At 40.7% G+C, this 19,487-nt stretch overlaps 1 protein-coding gene across 2 annotated transcripts in view; it reads right to left on the reverse strand.

Annotated features, from left to right (window-relative positions):
• The window catches only part of cdk14 (cyclin dependent kinase 14), a 192,602-nt gene that overhangs the window by 60,221 nt on the left and 112,894 nt on the right, over positions 1-19,487 (reverse strand). For both annotated transcript variants that reach the window (XM_069655617.1, XM_069655618.1), the window contains 2 exons: positions 10,236-10,299; positions 4,523-4,571 (listed from right to left, as the gene is read on the reverse strand). In XM_069655617.1, coding sequence (XP_069511718.1) covers positions 4,523-4,571; positions 10,236-10,299 — 113 coding nt within the window. The remainder of the gene's footprint in view (positions 1-4,522; positions 4,572-10,235; positions 10,300-19,487) is intronic.

Raw genomic sequence — 19,487 nt, forward strand, 5'->3', positions numbered from 1 at the left:
AAGAATCAATATTTTCTCAGGATGTGTCTGTGCGTAACTTTAGCTTGACTCAGGCGTTGCTTTGTAGTTGCTCTCCAGGCGTAGAAACAACCAGGCAGAAAAGTTCACCTGGATATGAGAGTGTTGGCCTTTCAGAAGTGTTGATGTACAGCAGGCACACATTCCTTCCTGCTATTGCTGTCATCTGGGCAGAGTGAATAAGCGCACATCTGCAGGAAGATCGATAGTATCTCACAACTATCAAACAGCTTCAGGTGATGACACATTTACAGCAGAGAGAAGCATTCCTTCTTCAGCGGTGCGTGGTGTGCTTTTTCATGGCTATCAGAAAACTACACCAAGGCCGTAGGAGAAGCGTGACAGAGGAAACCACCTGCCTGTATTGTCCCCCACCACGGCAGTAAGTGGCACACCGGTCTCTTTGTTTGAGCAACGCAGCAAACAGGAGCTGTTTTGGCAGAAAGCCTCGGAGTTTTTTGTCTGTAGAGCTTTCACCTGACTAAGAAGGTATCATGAGGGCAACTTGGAACTGTACATGGGCAAACAGGCCTTAGCACGCAAGAGTCAAAGTTGTTGAGTTCTGCACACAGTAACATTATATAAGAACATGTTAGCTTATGTTAAGTTATATAGTAACATATGTTACCCGACAAACATTACCTTCAAATGTAACCAGTGTTAGTAATGTTTGTATTGTTACAAACCCGTTAATTATGGTTTGCTCTTATTTAGATTTAAAAAATATATTTAAAGGTGAAGAAAAAGGTCAAGGGTTAGTCTGATTTAGTCAATAGAAATAGTTTAGATATTGTTACCTGTTATAAACCAAAGAGAAACAGCAAATCTTCCTATTACGGCATAGAGAACCAGAAATGTTCCGTTCGCGCTGCAACGGCTCAAATGGTTTCCATTAGAAGAAACAGGCTGCAAATTCAAAAACTCATGCAAAAGTCCAAAACAAATGCAACGATGAAAATGCGATGCAAATAAAAACAAAACGTGCTGCAAAACAAATGCATTAACATCAAACACACCTGCTCTTGTTAGAGGAGTTAACACCAACACACCTCTGAGCTCAGAGCCTGGCACCGGGCAGAGTCATCTGAAAGTACTGCTAGCTGCACGGCTAACTGAGATCCGTAGCTAACAGAATCTAGACTGGATTTGCAGCGTTTTTCTTTTGCATGTGGTTTCTGGGTTTGTGTCTTTTTGACTTTGCATCATTTCTGTATTTGCAGCCATTAGATGTAAATACATTTCTTTTGGCTTTTTGCAGCACGTCTTTTTTCTTCCCTTTGTCGTGCATTTCTGTCATTGCATGTGTTTTGGACTTTTTCACGTGTTTTTAAATTTGCATCGTTTCTGAATTTGCAGGCTTCTAATAGCAACCGTTTGGGCCGTTGCAGCGCGATTGCCCTTGTCGGCCACCTTAAAAAAAACTAATTTTAATGAAGTCCAACAATGACTGCCTTTAATATAAGGTTTTAAATTATTCTGATAAACAAAAAACAGGACTTGAAACATCCTCTCCTTGATGGAGGTCCTAAATGAGCAACACTGGCCTGATATGACAGTAAACATGTTTGACTCACCATTTATGTTTCTGTATTTTCCATTAAGTTAACATCATATACAGTCGTAATACTATCCACATCAAAGCACAAAGAAACTAGAATCCCTGACCGATTTAATGCACATCAATCGTCCACATTTTTACAGCTGCAGGAAGAAAAACAGAACAGAGAAAGAAATGTCTGACTGAGCGCAGAAACAAGAGAGCACGGGAGGGTGAGCCAACTCACAGAGCAGAGACAAAGTGAGTGTAGAAGTTCATATCAAATTCATCGTTCCCTGGACTACGATAAAAGGCCGCAGAGAGGAAGTGACGGTCATTAACATTCCTCCTCACTTTCTTTCTTCACATTTTTATTTCCTCCTGGACTGGAGCGAGGTCAGGGGAGTGGGAGGGGACCGACAACCTCAACCCAGATTACTCTGCTTTTCACTCGTCATTATACATTTAATGCTGTATGTGCAATAACCAAACATCTCCAAACTCATTTCAGATTCATATGGCTTCTAAATCTTAACTCAGAGCTTCTCTATATTATGAGAAACGCACTACACGTGAGCTCACTCTCAGTTTGACACATAGACTGTATAAAAAGATGGCTGATGAGTCTCCACCACCTCTCATTGTACTTATTTGAAGCCAAAATACCCGCTGAGGTTGGGCGCTGCCATCTTGTGCTGGTGACATTATTTGGAGCCAGAGTCTGTTCAGTCGAGATCAGGGGCCACGGTAACCTTAACCAAAACACACATTTAACTTACCGAAAAAAGGCAGAGATCCCACACCTCGGTGTATTTAACAGCAGAACAGCTTCTTGTGTCGGTCTGAAACAGATATTCAAGCTTATGGAAAGTTCAATGACTGTAGTGTTAATGTTAGTTACGTCTACTCTCGCCGTTCCTTCTCTACTCTGCTACTCGGGAACAGAACGCTGCAGGAGCCCAATTTGTCAATCATGAGGTCACACCCCCTTTTCATAGCATCAAATAACTAATTAAAAATAAACTTAAATCAGCATGAGAATAAGAACTAACTATAATGACAGAAACCATGTTTGACAAAAATGTGTTGGACGTGTATTTAGATTTTATAGTTTGACTCATGTCCCATCTGTTAACATGGAGGAGGCGGGCTTTATGACCTATACAGCAGCCAGTCAGCAGGGGGCGATAGAGAGGGTTTGGCTTCACTTTTAGGGAGCTGTCATGTCGTCCGTCTTTTTATACAGTCTGTGGTTTGAAACCAAAATAATAGTAAAATAATCTGGCAGAAATCTCCAGGCTGAAAAATGAAGCCAACACAGAAGTACTTCAACTGCAGTTCCTCAAATGGCCACTTGAGGCTCGGAAAACAAGTCAATCTCCACAGAACCCCAGATTAAAATAACTTTAAGGCAACAGTTGTGTTTACTAAATCTCATTTTCTCATACATGACAACTGTACATAGTTTTATATTTATTTAACACATCAGTTTAAATCATTAGGCTTAAAGTTATACATAATGAGGGGCATCTTTGAGTGATAGGTGGGGGCAACTAGATGTCTGCTAGGTGTCACCACAGTCACTGCACTTAAAATCTGTTCATGTTTCAGGTATTGGTGCATTTTGGAGATTTCTGGGGGAAAATTTTCATGCAATTACGAAATAATATGGCTTAATGTGCAGCTAATTGTTCTAACAGACCGTCCAAGAAGTCTGTGCTCCAGTTATTTCACTGAGTGAGACTCTTGTATTATTTATTTAGATGACAGTGCTAATTAGTTGGTACTTGTTTCTGGGCTTACCTGGCTTGTTAGCTCATTCAGTGTTTGTCATACATTGTTTCATGGGAGACTGCATGGGAGTCAGGATTTCACCTCTGGTCATATTTCCGCATTAAAGCCTGCAGGTATTAATACATAAATTGCTGGGTCGCCCTTTTCTTTATATGTGGAGATGATGTCATTAAAGTTTAATATTTAACTGTTGTTCTGGGTATTTATCTATGACTTATGCTATATTGTCCATTTGTGGTATACTTCCCAGCTCCTTTCTGTTGATATGATGAACCATTACTTCACTTTGGTTGACTAAGAATTAGTAAGGGTTGCTACGCCACACCTTACTAACAGCATTTCGTTTTACTGCTGGCCAAAGATGTTTATGCACAGGATAAATTAAGTGTTTGATAAAAACACACTGATCAAACCAGATGGAATGTTCTCTGTTACATCAAAACCGTCATAAATCTTTCACAATCTTTCATAAATCTTCAGGCTCCACTATCTCCACTGTTTTTGGACTTTGACAGAAAACAAGTCTTAATTACAGAGATGCAGCTTCATGCTGAGATGGAATTTTTGGCACATTATCGTCAGTAGTTTGTGGTGTAATTCTTACTTTTTAGATTACAGGATCAGCAGATACTCCTGGGATTAAGGACACGGACGATCTATGTAATTATTATAAACCACAGGAGAGAACCTTGGTATTAGGAGTCCAGTGTGATGAGGGCTTTAGTGGGCATCTCCACTGAAGCAGCTCTACTTTGTGATTCCAGCTGATTACACAGCCAGACTTTTCCATAAATCAATTGCCTGGTGCTGCTTTGAAACTCCCTGTTGGTATGAGGCAAACTCCCCTTTGCCCTCTGTTGTCTCCCCTGCAGATGTTGCCCGGGGCAAACAGTGGCACACATCTGGGGGGAGCCCTGACTGTGCCACCATGCCCTTTTCCTGTCATATGTGTCAAATGTCTCAGAGCAGAATCACAGAGTCTTATGCTGCAGGAAGGGCGGAGGGCTGGAGAGCATGAGAGTCGCAAAAAGGATAGTAGTGTTTCCGTCAGTTACAAAACCCTATCACACTACACATACATATGCACAGACGGTAACACACACACATACACACACACACACACACACACGCACACACACAGATGCAAAACTCTTAATGGAACATTTTACTTACTTATTCCACGCTTGTCTGAGCTTCTTAGCGCTGTACACCGTGAAGCGGTCTGAGAGGAGACAAAAAACATGACAATAAGTCATTGAGTTCAGAATCGACATCTGTTTAATAATTTACATTTTCAAGAAAAAATGTTGATGAACATTCATACCTTAAAACAAATTTGTCCATTTACCTACAGAGAGAGCCAGGCCATTATTTTAAACAAGCTTACGTTAAGAAATTAAATGTCCAAGTGTGCTTTTCCTTTGTTGCCAACACTTTATACCAAGTCTCACAGTTTTGCTTTTTACTGTTTGCTTATAAGCACGCTTGTTACTAAAATACTGGCACTTTTTTAATAATTATTATGCACCTCTTAATTCCTTATTCTGCATGTCCATATTCTACAACTACTTGTAGTATCGTGGTATCCTCACCTGATAAGGCACAGACTGAGCAAAGCATATTAAGGTCAATAACTTCCTTACTTACAATCAATAAGTAGTCAGGAGGTAATTGAAGGAGAACTCTACGTAATGGTCCGGCAGTGATAGAATATAATGATGCAGAGTAAGGTGCTTTATAATGATTAATTTAGAGCCAACATGCCACTTACATACATGCTAATAACAACATGTTAAGTTCATGGTCAATTTTTGTTCCTTAATATAAAGTTGAACCTTTTTTGTCACTGATTTAACAGAAAAACGGTTTTCATTCTCTGAGTGTATTCTGTTGCTTTATGGTCTTTTTGCTGCTGTTACTCAACCATCAACATCACTTTCTGCAAAAACAGGATTTAATATGAAATTTGTGTACATTTTTTTGCAAGGGAAGATGGTAACAAGCAAGGTAAAAGGAAAATGGCAGAATGGAAAGAGTGCGGATAAACTAGTGAACGAAAACACTGTTTTTGCTGTGTGGTATGTTGCAGTGCTCTTGTTGTACAGATGGTATTAGTGATATACGGGTGCATTTCTGGACATCCCTTTAAGAGAGACCTGAGCCGTGTCCTCGCTGACTCTTTTTACTGCTTGTCCTCATCTAAACGTCAAATTGTTCTGTATTTCTTCAGATTTTAAATGTTTTTGAAGTTCCACCGAATGTAAACTTTTTGTCAGCCCGAGCAGTCGTTTGCTTGCAAGTCGGCAGAGACCAGAGAAAACAGAACACCACTTCTGCCTGCTGTATTCTGGACAAACCACTACTGGGAGATGGACACTGCTTGTTCCAGAGAATGTCAACTCGACACCCAGTTTGTGAAAGAATACTGCAAATGCAAGGGCTCTTACCAGTGGGTCATACGATCACACCATTGTGTTTCCTGATTCGGCAGAGGATTTAAGGACTTAAGGACTGTGATAATGATGGCACTATTTCAACTCACACTCAGTGACAAAAGGTGTTTTTCTTGCTTCTGGAAACATTAGAGAAATTGTTCTTACATGTTTTAAATCACAGTTGTAAACTGTAATGTCAGCATAGAAACTTTGATCTGTCTTTATCCCTCTGTCTTTGCCTTTTATTATATGTATTGTGTTTTATGCTGATATGGACCCATGTATCTGAAATGAAGAAATAAACTAAAGTAATACTAAACAGACTTTTAATAACTAAGACATCTTTAAAATAATTACTATGAATGTATAAAATCTGTTCAAAATTTCAAACCCTCCTAAACAAGGATATAAAGTGGCCACAAGATATCTGAGACAAAATATGAAAAGTGTAACGGGTAAAGTAAAAAATGTGTTGTTTCTACATGACACATGGCAACAAGCAAACCAATTTAAATAGCTGAAATATTATTGCAGTGATTGTTGATTTGTATATTTGTTTGCCAAATTAAGGAGCAGCTCTTTCAGAGATTCTCTTGAGTAATACTGTACGAGGTATGTACTTGTGCTCCAAAGCCAGACCACATTAAATTGTCATCATTTTAAGAGGGGTTTGGTGAGACAGCCTCCCCATATTTCCACAGCTATGTTTATTATGCTGGGAGTGTGTGAAGCTCTGCGCTGTTGTCTTAATCACAGCCAAAACTGCCATGTGGACACACAGTCAGACTGAGCTGCCAACCGACTGGCCACCACGCAAGCTAGCCAACCACCCAGCGAGCTAGTCCACCTCCCACACTGCCAGCCTAATCCTTGCAGCCAACCACCCAACTGCCTTTCAGCTCCAGCCTTCAGACTGCCAGCTAGCCAACAGAGGGTCCAGTTACCCCGTTCAGTGCCAGAGCTGGTCTGAACTGGCCACAGCTTTCTGGGTACCAGGGGTGAAGGATGCCAGCAAAGAACCCAGAAATAAACAGAGTAAAGGGGAAAGGATGAGCACTTAATAAGATGACAGGTCTGCTTATCTCCTTTCTATGATGTCATTAAGGTGTCATAGGGTCTGTGGTCACAAAAACTACTTGGTTTACTTATGAAACACATCATCGTGTGCTGATTCAATGTTTGTTTTACCCCGGTGTCTTGGGTAAAAGTCCTCTGTTGTCTGAGCCATCCATTAGCCCGGATCACGACTTCTACATGCTGCACGGCTGGAGCAGTTGCTCAAGTGTCTAAAATCGCCACTGATGTTTCCAATGACTCATCATTTCTCTAATTTAAACAATTACAGTGTGTAACTTTACACATATATGTATAAAGAGGTGGAAAAAAGTGAGAATTGGCATCGCATGAAACTGGTGGAATTGGTCTGGTACAGAACGCAGTGTGTATGCCTTAACTTACATATCAATAAGTCAGACACTCGCACGGGGGGGAACTAAAGTGAGATCTGACTGCATGTGAGGAAGTATCTGAGGAACTTTTTCATAACCACAAAAATTTTCAAATAAGTGGCGTCTCCACTCTGAGGTTAAGCCACACTGTCATGTCTGAAATCCAAACTTAAAAAAAAAAAGCACTGCAAAGACTAAGATGGAAAAAAGTGATGGAAAGTATTCTGTATATAGAGAGAGGTGGTGGAAATTAGATGAATCATAAGCAGGAGAGCGATAGAGTCTCTGTGTTTTGGAAAAGTGTCCAGAGAACAAACAGCTCAGAGGAGCTCAGTGCTGAGGAGACTCATCCTCCATCACAGGAGGTTTTTCACACTGACACAACACTGCCATCTGCTGCTCACTGAAGAGTATGGAAGGAAGTAGATTTTGGCTGGCCATGGACTAAACTAGGTTCTTATTTTAACCAGTCAAAGACTTTAATTCAACAAATGATTTACACATAATAAAAATAATATCCATCCAGTTTAAACAGTTTTAAAAGTAACATCTATATACTTTATAACACTGGAACATGATAACACCCTTTCCTGTAAGTAAGTAAAAAATGTACCTCTGCATTTCTGTCAAATGTGATGCACAATGTGGTTTAAAGAGGAAATAAAACCGTTCAGAGTGTCAGAGTCAATTTTTATGAAAAGTCTGACCTCTTATCTTTGATGTTGATACACTGATTGTATCAGATGAAATCAGTGTTAAAAGATAAACGCTGCAGAATGTATTAAAACTTTAAAACATACTTAGACCTACACTACGGTGCGCCAAAAAAAGAATAAACCTGCAAATATAATAGAAAGAGAAAGATAATAAAATAATAAGTGGATTTAATGCATATAAATGGGTATAAAATGTACGCTTTTTAAAAAATTATTTTATTCATTAATTTTATTTTATAAACATTTAAAGCCTTCAAGGAACAGCAAACACATCTTGGAAATGAAAAAAAGGCATAAAAATAAAAATGTATATATGACCTGGTAAATATGATAAGATGTATATCTAACATTTAGTTATTCTTTTATTCATCTCTCAAGATTTGCACATTTATTTCCCATATATTTACAGATTTTTTTCATTTTTACGTCACTCCTCTGAGTCCATATCAAACACTTTTAAATTATACAAAAAAAAAGGTTTGCTTCGGTTTTGAATATTTTCCTGAGAAATAAGTCCTTGACTATATTTATCTGATTTTGAGTCATAAACTAAATGTTTTTATACTGACAAATGTCCTTGTCCTCAAAGTTGGTCTTTCAAACAAATTAGTATTATCATCCTCTGCACTCTGTCTGTGCGTCTACTGTCACGCTGAGGCTCTGTGACGCTTTATGAACTCCACTTAATGGTTCAGTGTCACCAGATCATCTCTGCTAACATCTCACTCCTGTGAAAGTGCAGCCATAACACCATCAGCTCTGCACACTTCATATGAACAGATGCAAGGCTCGGAGGCTGGACTCAGGCAAAGCTGTCCTGTGTGTGTGTGTGTGTGTGTGTGTGTGTGTGTGTGTGTGTGTGTGTGTGTGTGTGTGCGCGCGTGTGTGTCTGTGGCTCAGACAGCTGCACAGCTGTTCAACACAGTGTGTGTGTGAGGCAAACAGAGCCAACTGTCGCCATGGCCACAGGATGAGAGATTACATTTGTATGTGTTGTGTGTGCATGTGACCATGACAGTCACCCTAGTTGGTCCCTAATTGGCCACTGGAGATGGGAGGCTGGGTCACATAGCTTTGTGATGCCTCAGTGCCCCGCACCATCACTCTAACCCTCTTTATGTCCATCTTCGCCTGTCCCCTCTCCTCCTCTCTACCTCCTCTTCCCTCTGTAGGCTAACACTAATCTGCAGTCCCTCTATTCATGTTCACTCTAAAAAGCCCTAATGAGCTCCCAGAGGGCACGGCTGCCCTGGCAGAGCTGCCACCCCCTCTCCTGCTGCTGCTGCTGCTGCTGCTGCTTTAATGGAGAACAGTGAGCTTTTGGGACTCTTCCGTTAGTTACCTTGATGGTTTAGTTTGCAGTACTCGGGATATAAACAAATGTCTCCCTGGTAGATCACTGGCTCTGATGCTCAATGATACGATGTTAGCAAACATGTTCAGTGAAAGTACATTTTATGGCTTTGTTCAACACACTATATACGCTAAAGTGTTAGCATATAGCCTGCTGTCATTTAATATTGTGTAGACTGTACTAGCAAGGAGCATAGCATGCTGTTAGGATGCTGTTGATGTTTCCATGCCTGTGACTGTGTTGATAAATTAGTCCATGCTTTCATCATATATATATCATGTCATTATATATTAAGACCAATCATCCATTATAACACTCATCCAATCATTCAGAATGATGATTGACGGTATAATTATGCTCTATGCTAACATGCTAATGTTGTCATAAGCTTTGGTGTGAAAAACTTAGCTTTATGATAACTTACACCACACAGAATGTTGAGTGACAGATGGCCCGTTTAGCTAACCGTTTAGCATTATGTATACAGTAATTGTATCCTGATGGCTCCATGCTTAGACCTGCACTTCTGACTGTGACTAGGCATCATGCTAACATGCACATTTTGTCATATGCTATGTTTAGTAAAACATCCATGCTCCATGCTAACACATACAGAATGTTGACTGACAGTAGGCACCATGCTAACCATAAGGGATACATTTTTTTAAATGATAAAAATAGGCCCCATGCTAACGCTTAAAAATACACAATGTTGCTCCATAAGATTTCATAGATCACATTGTTGAGAGACAGTTGGAGTCATACCCCCACTTTATTAAGAGCTCAAGGTTCATTCTAAAACGTAGATACAGTTTGCATCTTCAACCTTTAGCCCAAAACATGGTCTTTATTATGGCCTACGATTAAGTATGCTGTATATAGCAGAAAAGTACTCACATGTATAACATTACTTTATGATATGAAAGGTCTCACCTGGTTTGAAGTGAGGCAGAGAGTTGACACCAGGCCAGGTGTCCTCAGATGGGGTGCCAAGGACCTGAAAAAAAACCCAGAATGGAGTGAAAAATCTTTTTGTGTTATAAACTCCAGCAGTGTTCATATAACTAATAAATAACCTAGCCACTATCTGACTTTAAGGAAACATTTATTGAGGGTACTTAGCATCAAAAGCTAACACATATAATAGTAGTGATGGTTAAGGACTGGGAAGTGTGAAAAAATATGTTATATATATTATCGCCTCAATTTATCACATTCACAGGCAATCAAATTAGTTTACTATAATGACAAGCATTTATCAAAGATGACTTGTAATACCTTTTTCTAAAACATGCAACAAAAAATCCTTAATAAATTATGTCAACACTCACAATGACCTTTAAATATAATTCAATTTATTCCTAACTCTAAGTAAGACGTTTTTACGAGTCACTAATGTCCACTAAAGGTTTTCAGACAAGAAAACCATCATGTTTCAATTAGGTGTAATGGCTCATGGATATTGTTTCCTTGTTAATGATTGTGTTGATAAGAGCATGACAGAGATGGAGAGAAACTCAGCGCTATGATTGGCTGTATGACGCACTTGAACTTCCTCCAAAGGCATTTCACTGCTTGTGCAATACTCCTGATAAGTGCATCTTTAATGGAAAGTCTGGCTGAGCTCTCACGCACACAGCCGGGGTTTATGATGACAAAACCCAGAGCAGCGGACATGCCTTCCACATGATCCATCACAGCTAAGCAGCATAATAGTTTCCAGATTGCCCGGTTGTCTCTGAACCGCAGCACACTCCTACAGTAGAGACGCTGCTCAGGGAACTGTAAGACTTCTGCTGCCTGTAAGACTAAAGTGCATGCAAACACTGGGTGTAGGTGTGTTCTAGGATCATTGAGATTAATTTGTTTCAGATGGCTTTTGTTGGCATGGCTCGGAGACGAAGGAAAAGAAGAATGAAAGCAAAGGGAGAGAATCTCGAGGCATGTTTCCATACTAGAGAATCTAGGCCAAACATGCAAATACATCCCTGGTAAAGAAATACAAAATGTTTTGGTTAAAGGTTAATGACTGTACGTAAAATGTATTGGAAATTTAACGTAAGAGGCTTGTTTATCTTATACAGGCCTGAGACAAATGTCACTCATAGTTGATGTAATAACCAAACCAACCCACTAGAGGGCAGTAAAGCACCATAAGGCTGACACAGTGAGCCTTTAATAAGAGCTATCAGAACAAAGAGGGTTTTATTTGCAGGTTCAGCTTCTGAAATCATTTGAAAAGTCCCAATGTCATCTATGTCTTTGTGTTTTGAGACTATATTCTCGTTCTGGGAGACAATTCACTTTAGTGATAGCAGGTCAAAGACAAAACACTTCAGCAAACACACAGGGCTTCAACTGACTGCATGAGTCATTCATTGGGAAGTTATCACGACCGCTGTCTCTTGTCAAAGCCCCTGCTTACTGCTTTTAAGGTTGTATGAAGGATGATACAATGCTTTCATCAGCAGTGTTTCCTTTGACTGAAAAATGTAGGTTTGTGTGCTGTTCTTTGGGTAATTTGTGTGCACTGTCAAATACCTCAGATAGAGGTCCAACTTGAACTTGACATTTTTGGGTATAGAAATTCACATGCACCTCAATATGAGAAACGACATTTGCTTCTTATGTTTTTTTTTTTTTTACGTCATGGCTATGCTAGTTTAGCCTTCAGAAGTGGCAGTATGTTAAACTTAATCAACATTAGAATTACACCAAATTTGGCATGCATATTATAGTAGTGGAGGGACTCAAACTGACCGATCCATCAAAAAAATGTTGATGTAAGAAAATAAAAATACTACAAGTTCTATAAGCTTTTGCACACTTGAACAAATGTCGTGCTGTGACATTAAATCTCAGTCCTGCAGGAAAATACGCCGAGTGCAACAACAGCTATGTTGTATCTTGATTTGACCGAACTCCATTTAATACTATTCTTGAGAGCCACATGTTGACATGTTTTAATTGTGCCGTGAGTTTCAAGGCTGAAAGCTATCCTGCATAGCTTATCTTTGTGGCTGGGTGGCTCAGTGGTCACTCTTGTCACCTCCTGAATGCAGCCCTCTCTGTCTTTGCATACTCTCCCCTGTAATTCTGTAGGTGTCTTTCTCTTAATACCTTCCTGATCTGTGGATGATTGTCAAGGGCAGATCTACTTTAATACAGAAAATAACTTGTACTGTACAAAGAGGTGAGCCAAGGAAAGCAGGAGAAAGGAGACTTTGTCAGCGATAAGAAGAGTTGGCTGACTAATGCAGTATGAGTCTTGCATCTTGCAGCTTGGTTGAGCGGGATCATGACAGGACAAAGTGAGCCTTCTGCAGACAGGGGTGAGTTCCATGAGTTATGAATGAGGAAGAAAGGTTTTGGGAGGGTTAAAGGGGTGACACGGGGGAATGAGGGGGCATGCAAGAGGATCTCAATCTGGTCTGCAGAGCTGAAATCTGCTTGAATTATTGATGGAAATGTTCAGCGGCCTTTGAAGTGAAATGCGGAGCTGCTGGTTGGAGGGTGGTTTTAGAGCTGGGTGTGAATGTCAAAGTCTTTATGAGGACATCAGCGGGGGGAAACGTACAGCTGGGAGTGCAGGGAAAGAGCTGAAGCATCACTGCACCCTGACAGCAGCCATCAAAGAGGCTCACTTACAGCTCTTCCAAAGCTGTTCTCTTTCACTGTTCGTACTTATACTTACGAGAAGTAATAAACTATATAACCCATGTAATTCCCCTCCACCCTCTGCATCTCATACAGACTCACAAGGAGCCCTTTAGTGCCTGCATGAGACACATCAGGCTTCGAATAACTGTAGTGTTAACCTGACACTTAATACAACTCCTCTTAACCCAGAAAAGTTTCTGAGTAGGGCGACGGATGGGTCAAACAGTGCAGGACTTTCACCATGGAGACCGGGTTAGATTTAAGTGTGAAACAGGCTGTGTTTAAACTACACCATGATGTGTTTCCTTAACCTAACCAAGTCGTGTTTGTGTTGAAAGCTAACCAGAACAGAGAACAGAGAAAAATGATGCTAATAGATGCTTCCTTGTGAGCTGTATGAGACGCATAAGGAGGGCCGTGACAAGGTGTTGGTTTTTGACAACTGGTGATGAAAAAGCGTGGACGTTCATGGAAATAGTAATGTGCGTTACAATTTCTAAGATCATTCAAACAATTGTATAAAGATATGTCGCTCAGACTTTAGACAGGGGTTTGTTTTTGGATGTTATATCCTGCATTTTAGCGTGCTGATCTCACTCCTTAAAGCAACCTCACCACAGCGAAGTTTACTTTTCCCCTAAATTAGTTTTAATTTCACAACCATTGTTCGGATTTTTTTACTGTCCTTCCTATTCTAGATGAACATACACAATGTTGTGATGCTGACATATTAAGGACATGGTTTATGACCTAATTTGATGAGGTTGTTCTCATTGCAGACAGAATAAATTAGTTTTTTAAATTGTGTGTACACTGAAACTAAAAACAACAACACAAAAAGAGAGAAAAAGAAGTTACTTGTTAAATAAAATGAAATTTGGAGAGTATGAATAAAAACGAAGTAACAATGTCGATGTCTTGCCCCTTTTGCTAACTAAAACACACATTTAACTTAGCGAAAAAACCACAGATGCCTCACTCTGGCATGTTAGACAGCAGAACAGCTTCTTGTGTCCGTCTGAAGCAGATATTCACGGTTATGGAAAGTTCAATGACTGTAGTGTTAGTGTTAGTTACGTCTCCTGTCGCCGTTCCTCCTCTACTCTGCTACTCGGGGACAGAACGCTGCAGGAGCCCCATTTGTCCACAGAGCTGTCAATCAGGAGGCAACACCCCCTTTTTATAGCCTCAAATAACTAATTAAAAGTAAACTTGTCTGAAAACTGAACACTCGGACATAAAGTAGCCTGATAAGAACTAACTGTAATGACATGAGAAAAAATTATTTGATGTGTATTTTGATTTTATAGTTTGACTCATGTCCCATCTGTTAACATGGAGGAGGCGGGCTGTATGACCTATACTGCAGCCAGTCAGCAGGGGGCGCTAGAGAGGGTTTGGCTTCACTCTTAGGGAGCTGTTATGTCGTCCATCTTTTTATACAGTCTGTGGATACTTCTTAGAGGGAACACCCACACATTACATGTGAGTCAGCGTTCACAATGAACCTTATTTTAATATCAAACATTTTGTGTTGGAATAGAGCCAACACAACACGACTGTGTCAGCGTCATACTACTTCCTGACTTCACTTTATCTTCCCTTGTTTTCACCAACAACCAGCCTCGACATAATTACTATGACATTGAAAATCTGCATATGAAAGAAAGTGATGGATGAAGTTAAAGATGCAGGAACACAAAAGCAAAATGTTAAATTATTACCAGAGCTTTTGTCATAAACATGTCATTACATAGTTTTAATATGCCTGATAATATCAGACCAGGCTGTTTGGATAAGCAGTATTAGGACACACTATCTTACATCAGACCCTAATAGCCATATTTATATGCCTTAAAATAAGGGTTGCATTAAATCCCTAGAAACATTTTTCATTATTTTCATGACTCAAACATCCAAGGACTTAGAATGATTCTGGAGAGCATTAGGAGCTTTCTCTAGAGTTGAGAAGCTACAGAAGGCTACAGAACATCTTTGGTGAAATGTAAAGACAGGATATGTGAAATAAAATGACTGATGCTGCTGTTTCTTTTCCTCCTCTCTCTGTATCTAACATGGGAAAGTCCCTCTTCAGTCACAGTGAAGTCCAAACTCACAGAGTAATGAACATATGAAGCAGGATGTTGAAAGGGAGGACATGGCAATCCATCAGGGAGTGGTCTGCATTCATCTCAACATATGTGAGCGTATGGACTGTGTGTATAGAGAGAGAGTTCTGTCACAGAGGAATTCCTGCAAGGTCAAAGGTCATCACTGAGCTCTGCGTGCTCATTCTGTTGGATATACATATTACTGCTGACCCCACCAGCTCACTTACAGACCACCCAGCCAGACAGACACAAACACACGTCTGCCCTTCACACACAAACCTCTAATTACACTCGTGTTGTCAGAGGGAGAATGAAGAGATTAGAGGATCTGCAGTGAGAGCGGGTCAGACAGACTCGCCACAGTCAAGAAGAGCGCTGACATAAGGAGCTTCATAACACGCAATGTGACACAAGTTAGTTCTGATCTATCAGTAAGAGTCATTATGCCTCAATTAGCGTTCCTCCGTTCTACAAACTATTTTGAGCACAGAACTGCATTTACACTGACATATGTATTTTCATATATTTTGATTGGCCATTTTCCTTTTCTCCCTGTTCCGCCAACATGACATGAATCAAGTGCCAAAAATGTTGTTGATTTGCAGCTTGAAAGCATCTTCTGTTGGAGGACCCTTGCCAATTAAATGGTAAATGGACTGTACTTATATAGAACTTTTCTAGTCTTCAGATCACTAAAAGCGCTTTGTCACATTCACCCATTCTCACACACATTCACACACTGATGGCAAAAGCCTAAGTGCCAATCTCCAATCAGTAACTATGCACATTCATACCTGATGGCTATGCCTTTGGGAGCAACTTGGGGTTCAGTGTCTTGTCCACTGTAGCATTCAGGGATCAAACCACCAACCACCAGCCGTGAGGCGACCATCTCTACCACTGAGCCACAGCCGCCCCATAAATGCCTACATTTTTCAAACTCCACACTTCCAGTTTGTAACCAAGGTTAAGGGCCGCCTCCAAACAGTGGACAATTCAAATCATCAGTTGAGAAGACCTCGAGTCGACTTTCATTTTGTCTTTTGAACACCTTGGTCATTTTACACAGAAGAGCATCAGAGAATCAATATTCTTTTCTGCATTGTTCTAACTGTTTCTGCTCTTCTTGAGTGCACACAGCAAAGGTATATAGAAAAAAAACTAAACAAACAAAGCTGTTAATCAAAACTAGTAAAAACACAGAACAAAGCATCCATTCATGATCTATACCGCTTATCCTGTTCAGGGTCGCAGGGGGGACTGGAGCCTACCCCAGCTGTCATTGGGCGAAAGGCAGGGTACACCCTGGACTAGTCGCAAGTCAATCACAGGGCTGACCCACAGAGACAAACAACCTTTCGCACTCACACCTATGGGCAATTTAGAGTAACCAACTAATCTAACGAGCATGCCTGTGGACTGTGGGAGGAAGTCAGAGACCCCGGAGAGAGCCCACGCATGCACGTGGAGAACATGCAAACTCCACACTGAAAGGCCAACTTTGCCCAAACCGGGGTTTGAACCAGTGACCTTCTAGCTGTGAGGCAACAGCACTAACCACCGCACCAGCAGTACAAATGGGGGCTTCTGGAGCTAGGACCTGAACGGCCGCCTTCTTTATCTGACTGAAATCTATACAATTAAATGTCCTGGTAAAAAATGACGATGAATGTTTTAATGCCCGGCTCACATTTTTTGCCTCGAAAAACTTACAGGTAAAATGTTAAACTTATGTTGGCTGTTAAAGGAAGTTGTTGTGGTGCCGAGGTAAAAATGTAAAAAATATGATGCAACAGACACAATGCTCAGTGAACTACAGACCTATACAGGTTTTTTTCATCTTTATACAACAGAATACATTAAATGATGGCTGAGGGTATGATTCTGTAAAATCAGTCACGTCTTTGCCGTGAAAGCTATTTTAACCTGCCACTGCAGTCAGCATGGCAATGAAATATGACTGACAAGTATTTCTATAATTTTCACAAAGGCGTTCATTCAAATAACCATCCGGTTCAAGTCAAAGAAGCCGAGTGGTTTGAGTTTTGAGTTTTAGTAGCTTATTTCTGTCATTAACTTCTTCCTCAGGAATCCATGCACCTTTGGGGAGGTGCAGGTTTCCGAGTTTCATGGGTCCCTCAGAGATCAATCCCTTAATCCAGAGTTAAGTACCGGTACTGACCCCAGCCCCAGCTTTATCCCGGCCCTGTCTCATCCACATTCCTACCTCCACTCTGTGTCTTTGTCTAAACACTGACCCCAGCCCTCATCTCCTTCTCTGCTTTGGAAATCCCAGTCCCACCCATCACTGCTCTCCAAACCTGCCCACCGCCAAGCAGATTGGGGTCACCTCCAGGCAGGGGTCAAACGGATCAGAACCAGAGCCAAGTGGATCAGCTGTCTCCCACTGCGACCGGGCGGAATGCGTTCAGTAAGCCCCGTCTATCCTGTCTGCGCTTCAGCAGATGGATGCTCATGTCACTGACACAGCGGCTGTCACTGAAATGGCATTATTTATCTCCCAGCAGCCTCCTGCTCTCTCCTGAGGGAAGATCAGCTGGCATGTGCACTGGCTTACTCTTCATAGCAGGAATACACTCTGAATAAACAGGGTCTCACTGGAGAGAAAATTGGAGCTTGCATGATGCGTACCAGCACCGTGCAGGACCCTGCTGCTGCTGCTGCTGCTGCTGTCATGAGCCCCCCGAGTTGTTCTGTACAGTTACAAAGGTCTTTACAAAGGCTCCCTGCATTATCGTATTATTTTTCGCACCACAACCAGAAATGCAAAGGCCCAAACCAACAATGAATGCATCTCATTAAAGGCCAATTTATAACTGAGCATCGAGACCTAAGTATTAATACTGTTGCACTGGTGTGTCTGCATACCTTTGCAATCACATCACCAAAACACTTCTGTTTGTAGTGCAAAATACTTTCCAAATCTGCTGCAGAAAATAGTGCCAATAAACATTTTTTAACACTGTTTGAGTAACAACAATGTTCAAGTTCTGCAACCATATTTGCCTTTCAAAGGATTAGCTGACCTTAGCGAAAATGAAGCACGTCACCCTAACCTTTAAAAATTGTATAATACTTCTTTTCAAACATGCACCGTGAACATTGCAGCCGATAGTGTTGTTTCATAATTTGTCACATTTTCTGTTGCTTTTCTTTTTTTTTTTTGTTCTAAAATGTCTTTTTGGCCTTTTTTGGGCCCAGTGGAAAGTGTCGGAATCAGGCGAGGAGAGAGAGGATGACACGCAGCAAGGGGCCGAGGATGAGACTGGAACCTGGGTCGCCACATTGAGACTGTAGCCTCTGTATATGGGATGCACTAACTGCTAAGCTACACCAGCTCCCCTCTATTGCTTTTCTTGTTTAGTTATTTATCTACTTTTAATTTAAAAACATGTTCCAAATAAAGATATCAGTCAGTCAATAGTCAGGTATTTTATCAATTTTGCACTTAACCATAAAAGCCTCAGCTATTATTTAACTTCTCTGGAGTGCATTAGTCCCATTTTTTCATTGTATTTTTTCATTTCGATGAAGTATTGAAGGCAGGAGCTTTGTAAATGTGTTGATGACAGATTCCCAATATGGTCCACTGGCAATTCACTGTGAATGCTCCCCTTTGTGGTCATGTTTCCAGTGGACATTTACAGGGTTAAGGTTTATTCAGCCATTATTTTGTGTTGTGTTCTATTGCAGCTATCAGAAAAGGAGCAACACTGTTTAGAGTACAACTATAGGGTATGCTGTATGATAGCATCATGAGAGACTGCTGGGGTTTAAGGTTTTTACACTGTATTTGAAGGACACTATGACATTGTAACGTGGAGGCAGCATCTATAAACATTAATCAGACTCTGCTCTGCAGCATGGCAACAAGAATATTAATAAACCTGAGCTATAAGCAGCATGTAAACATCTTAATTACAGTAATAGCTCAGCCTGATTAATGATGATAATCAGGTCATTACAACCACATACACTTAGGTAATGTGTTGGTGTAAATATAAGGTCTCATGAACATAAACATAGGCCATCATATTATTTACGCCTGTCCGATTTGCTCATATTTCATCATAAACAGTTATTTTAGTCACACTAATAAAAGGAGGCAGCATGTTGTCTTTTATACACAAACACACACGTGTACGCCAACACACACACCTCTGTCTGACAGGCCATTTCCCCCAGATAGACCTGTCCATATTCATACAGTTCTTCCAGTGGACGTAATCTTCTGTGTGGTGACAGCTAGTTAACCAGCTCGCCTGAGCTTGGCCCTCATCCTCCACAACTTTAATTCACACAGACAGTGCAGAGAGTGTGTGTGTGTGTGTGAGAGGTACAGGGACACACAAAGCCGTGTTAACACCTACATAAAGAAAACGCAGGCTAGACG

Source organism: Semicossyphus pulcher, unplaced genomic scaffold (genome assembly GCF_022749685.1).
Source record: "Semicossyphus pulcher isolate SPU_LCO1_2020_fin unplaced genomic scaffold, fSemPul1.0.p SCAF_9, whole genome shotgun sequence".
NCBI lineage: Eukaryota > Metazoa > Chordata > Actinopteri > Labriformes > Labridae > Semicossyphus > Semicossyphus pulcher.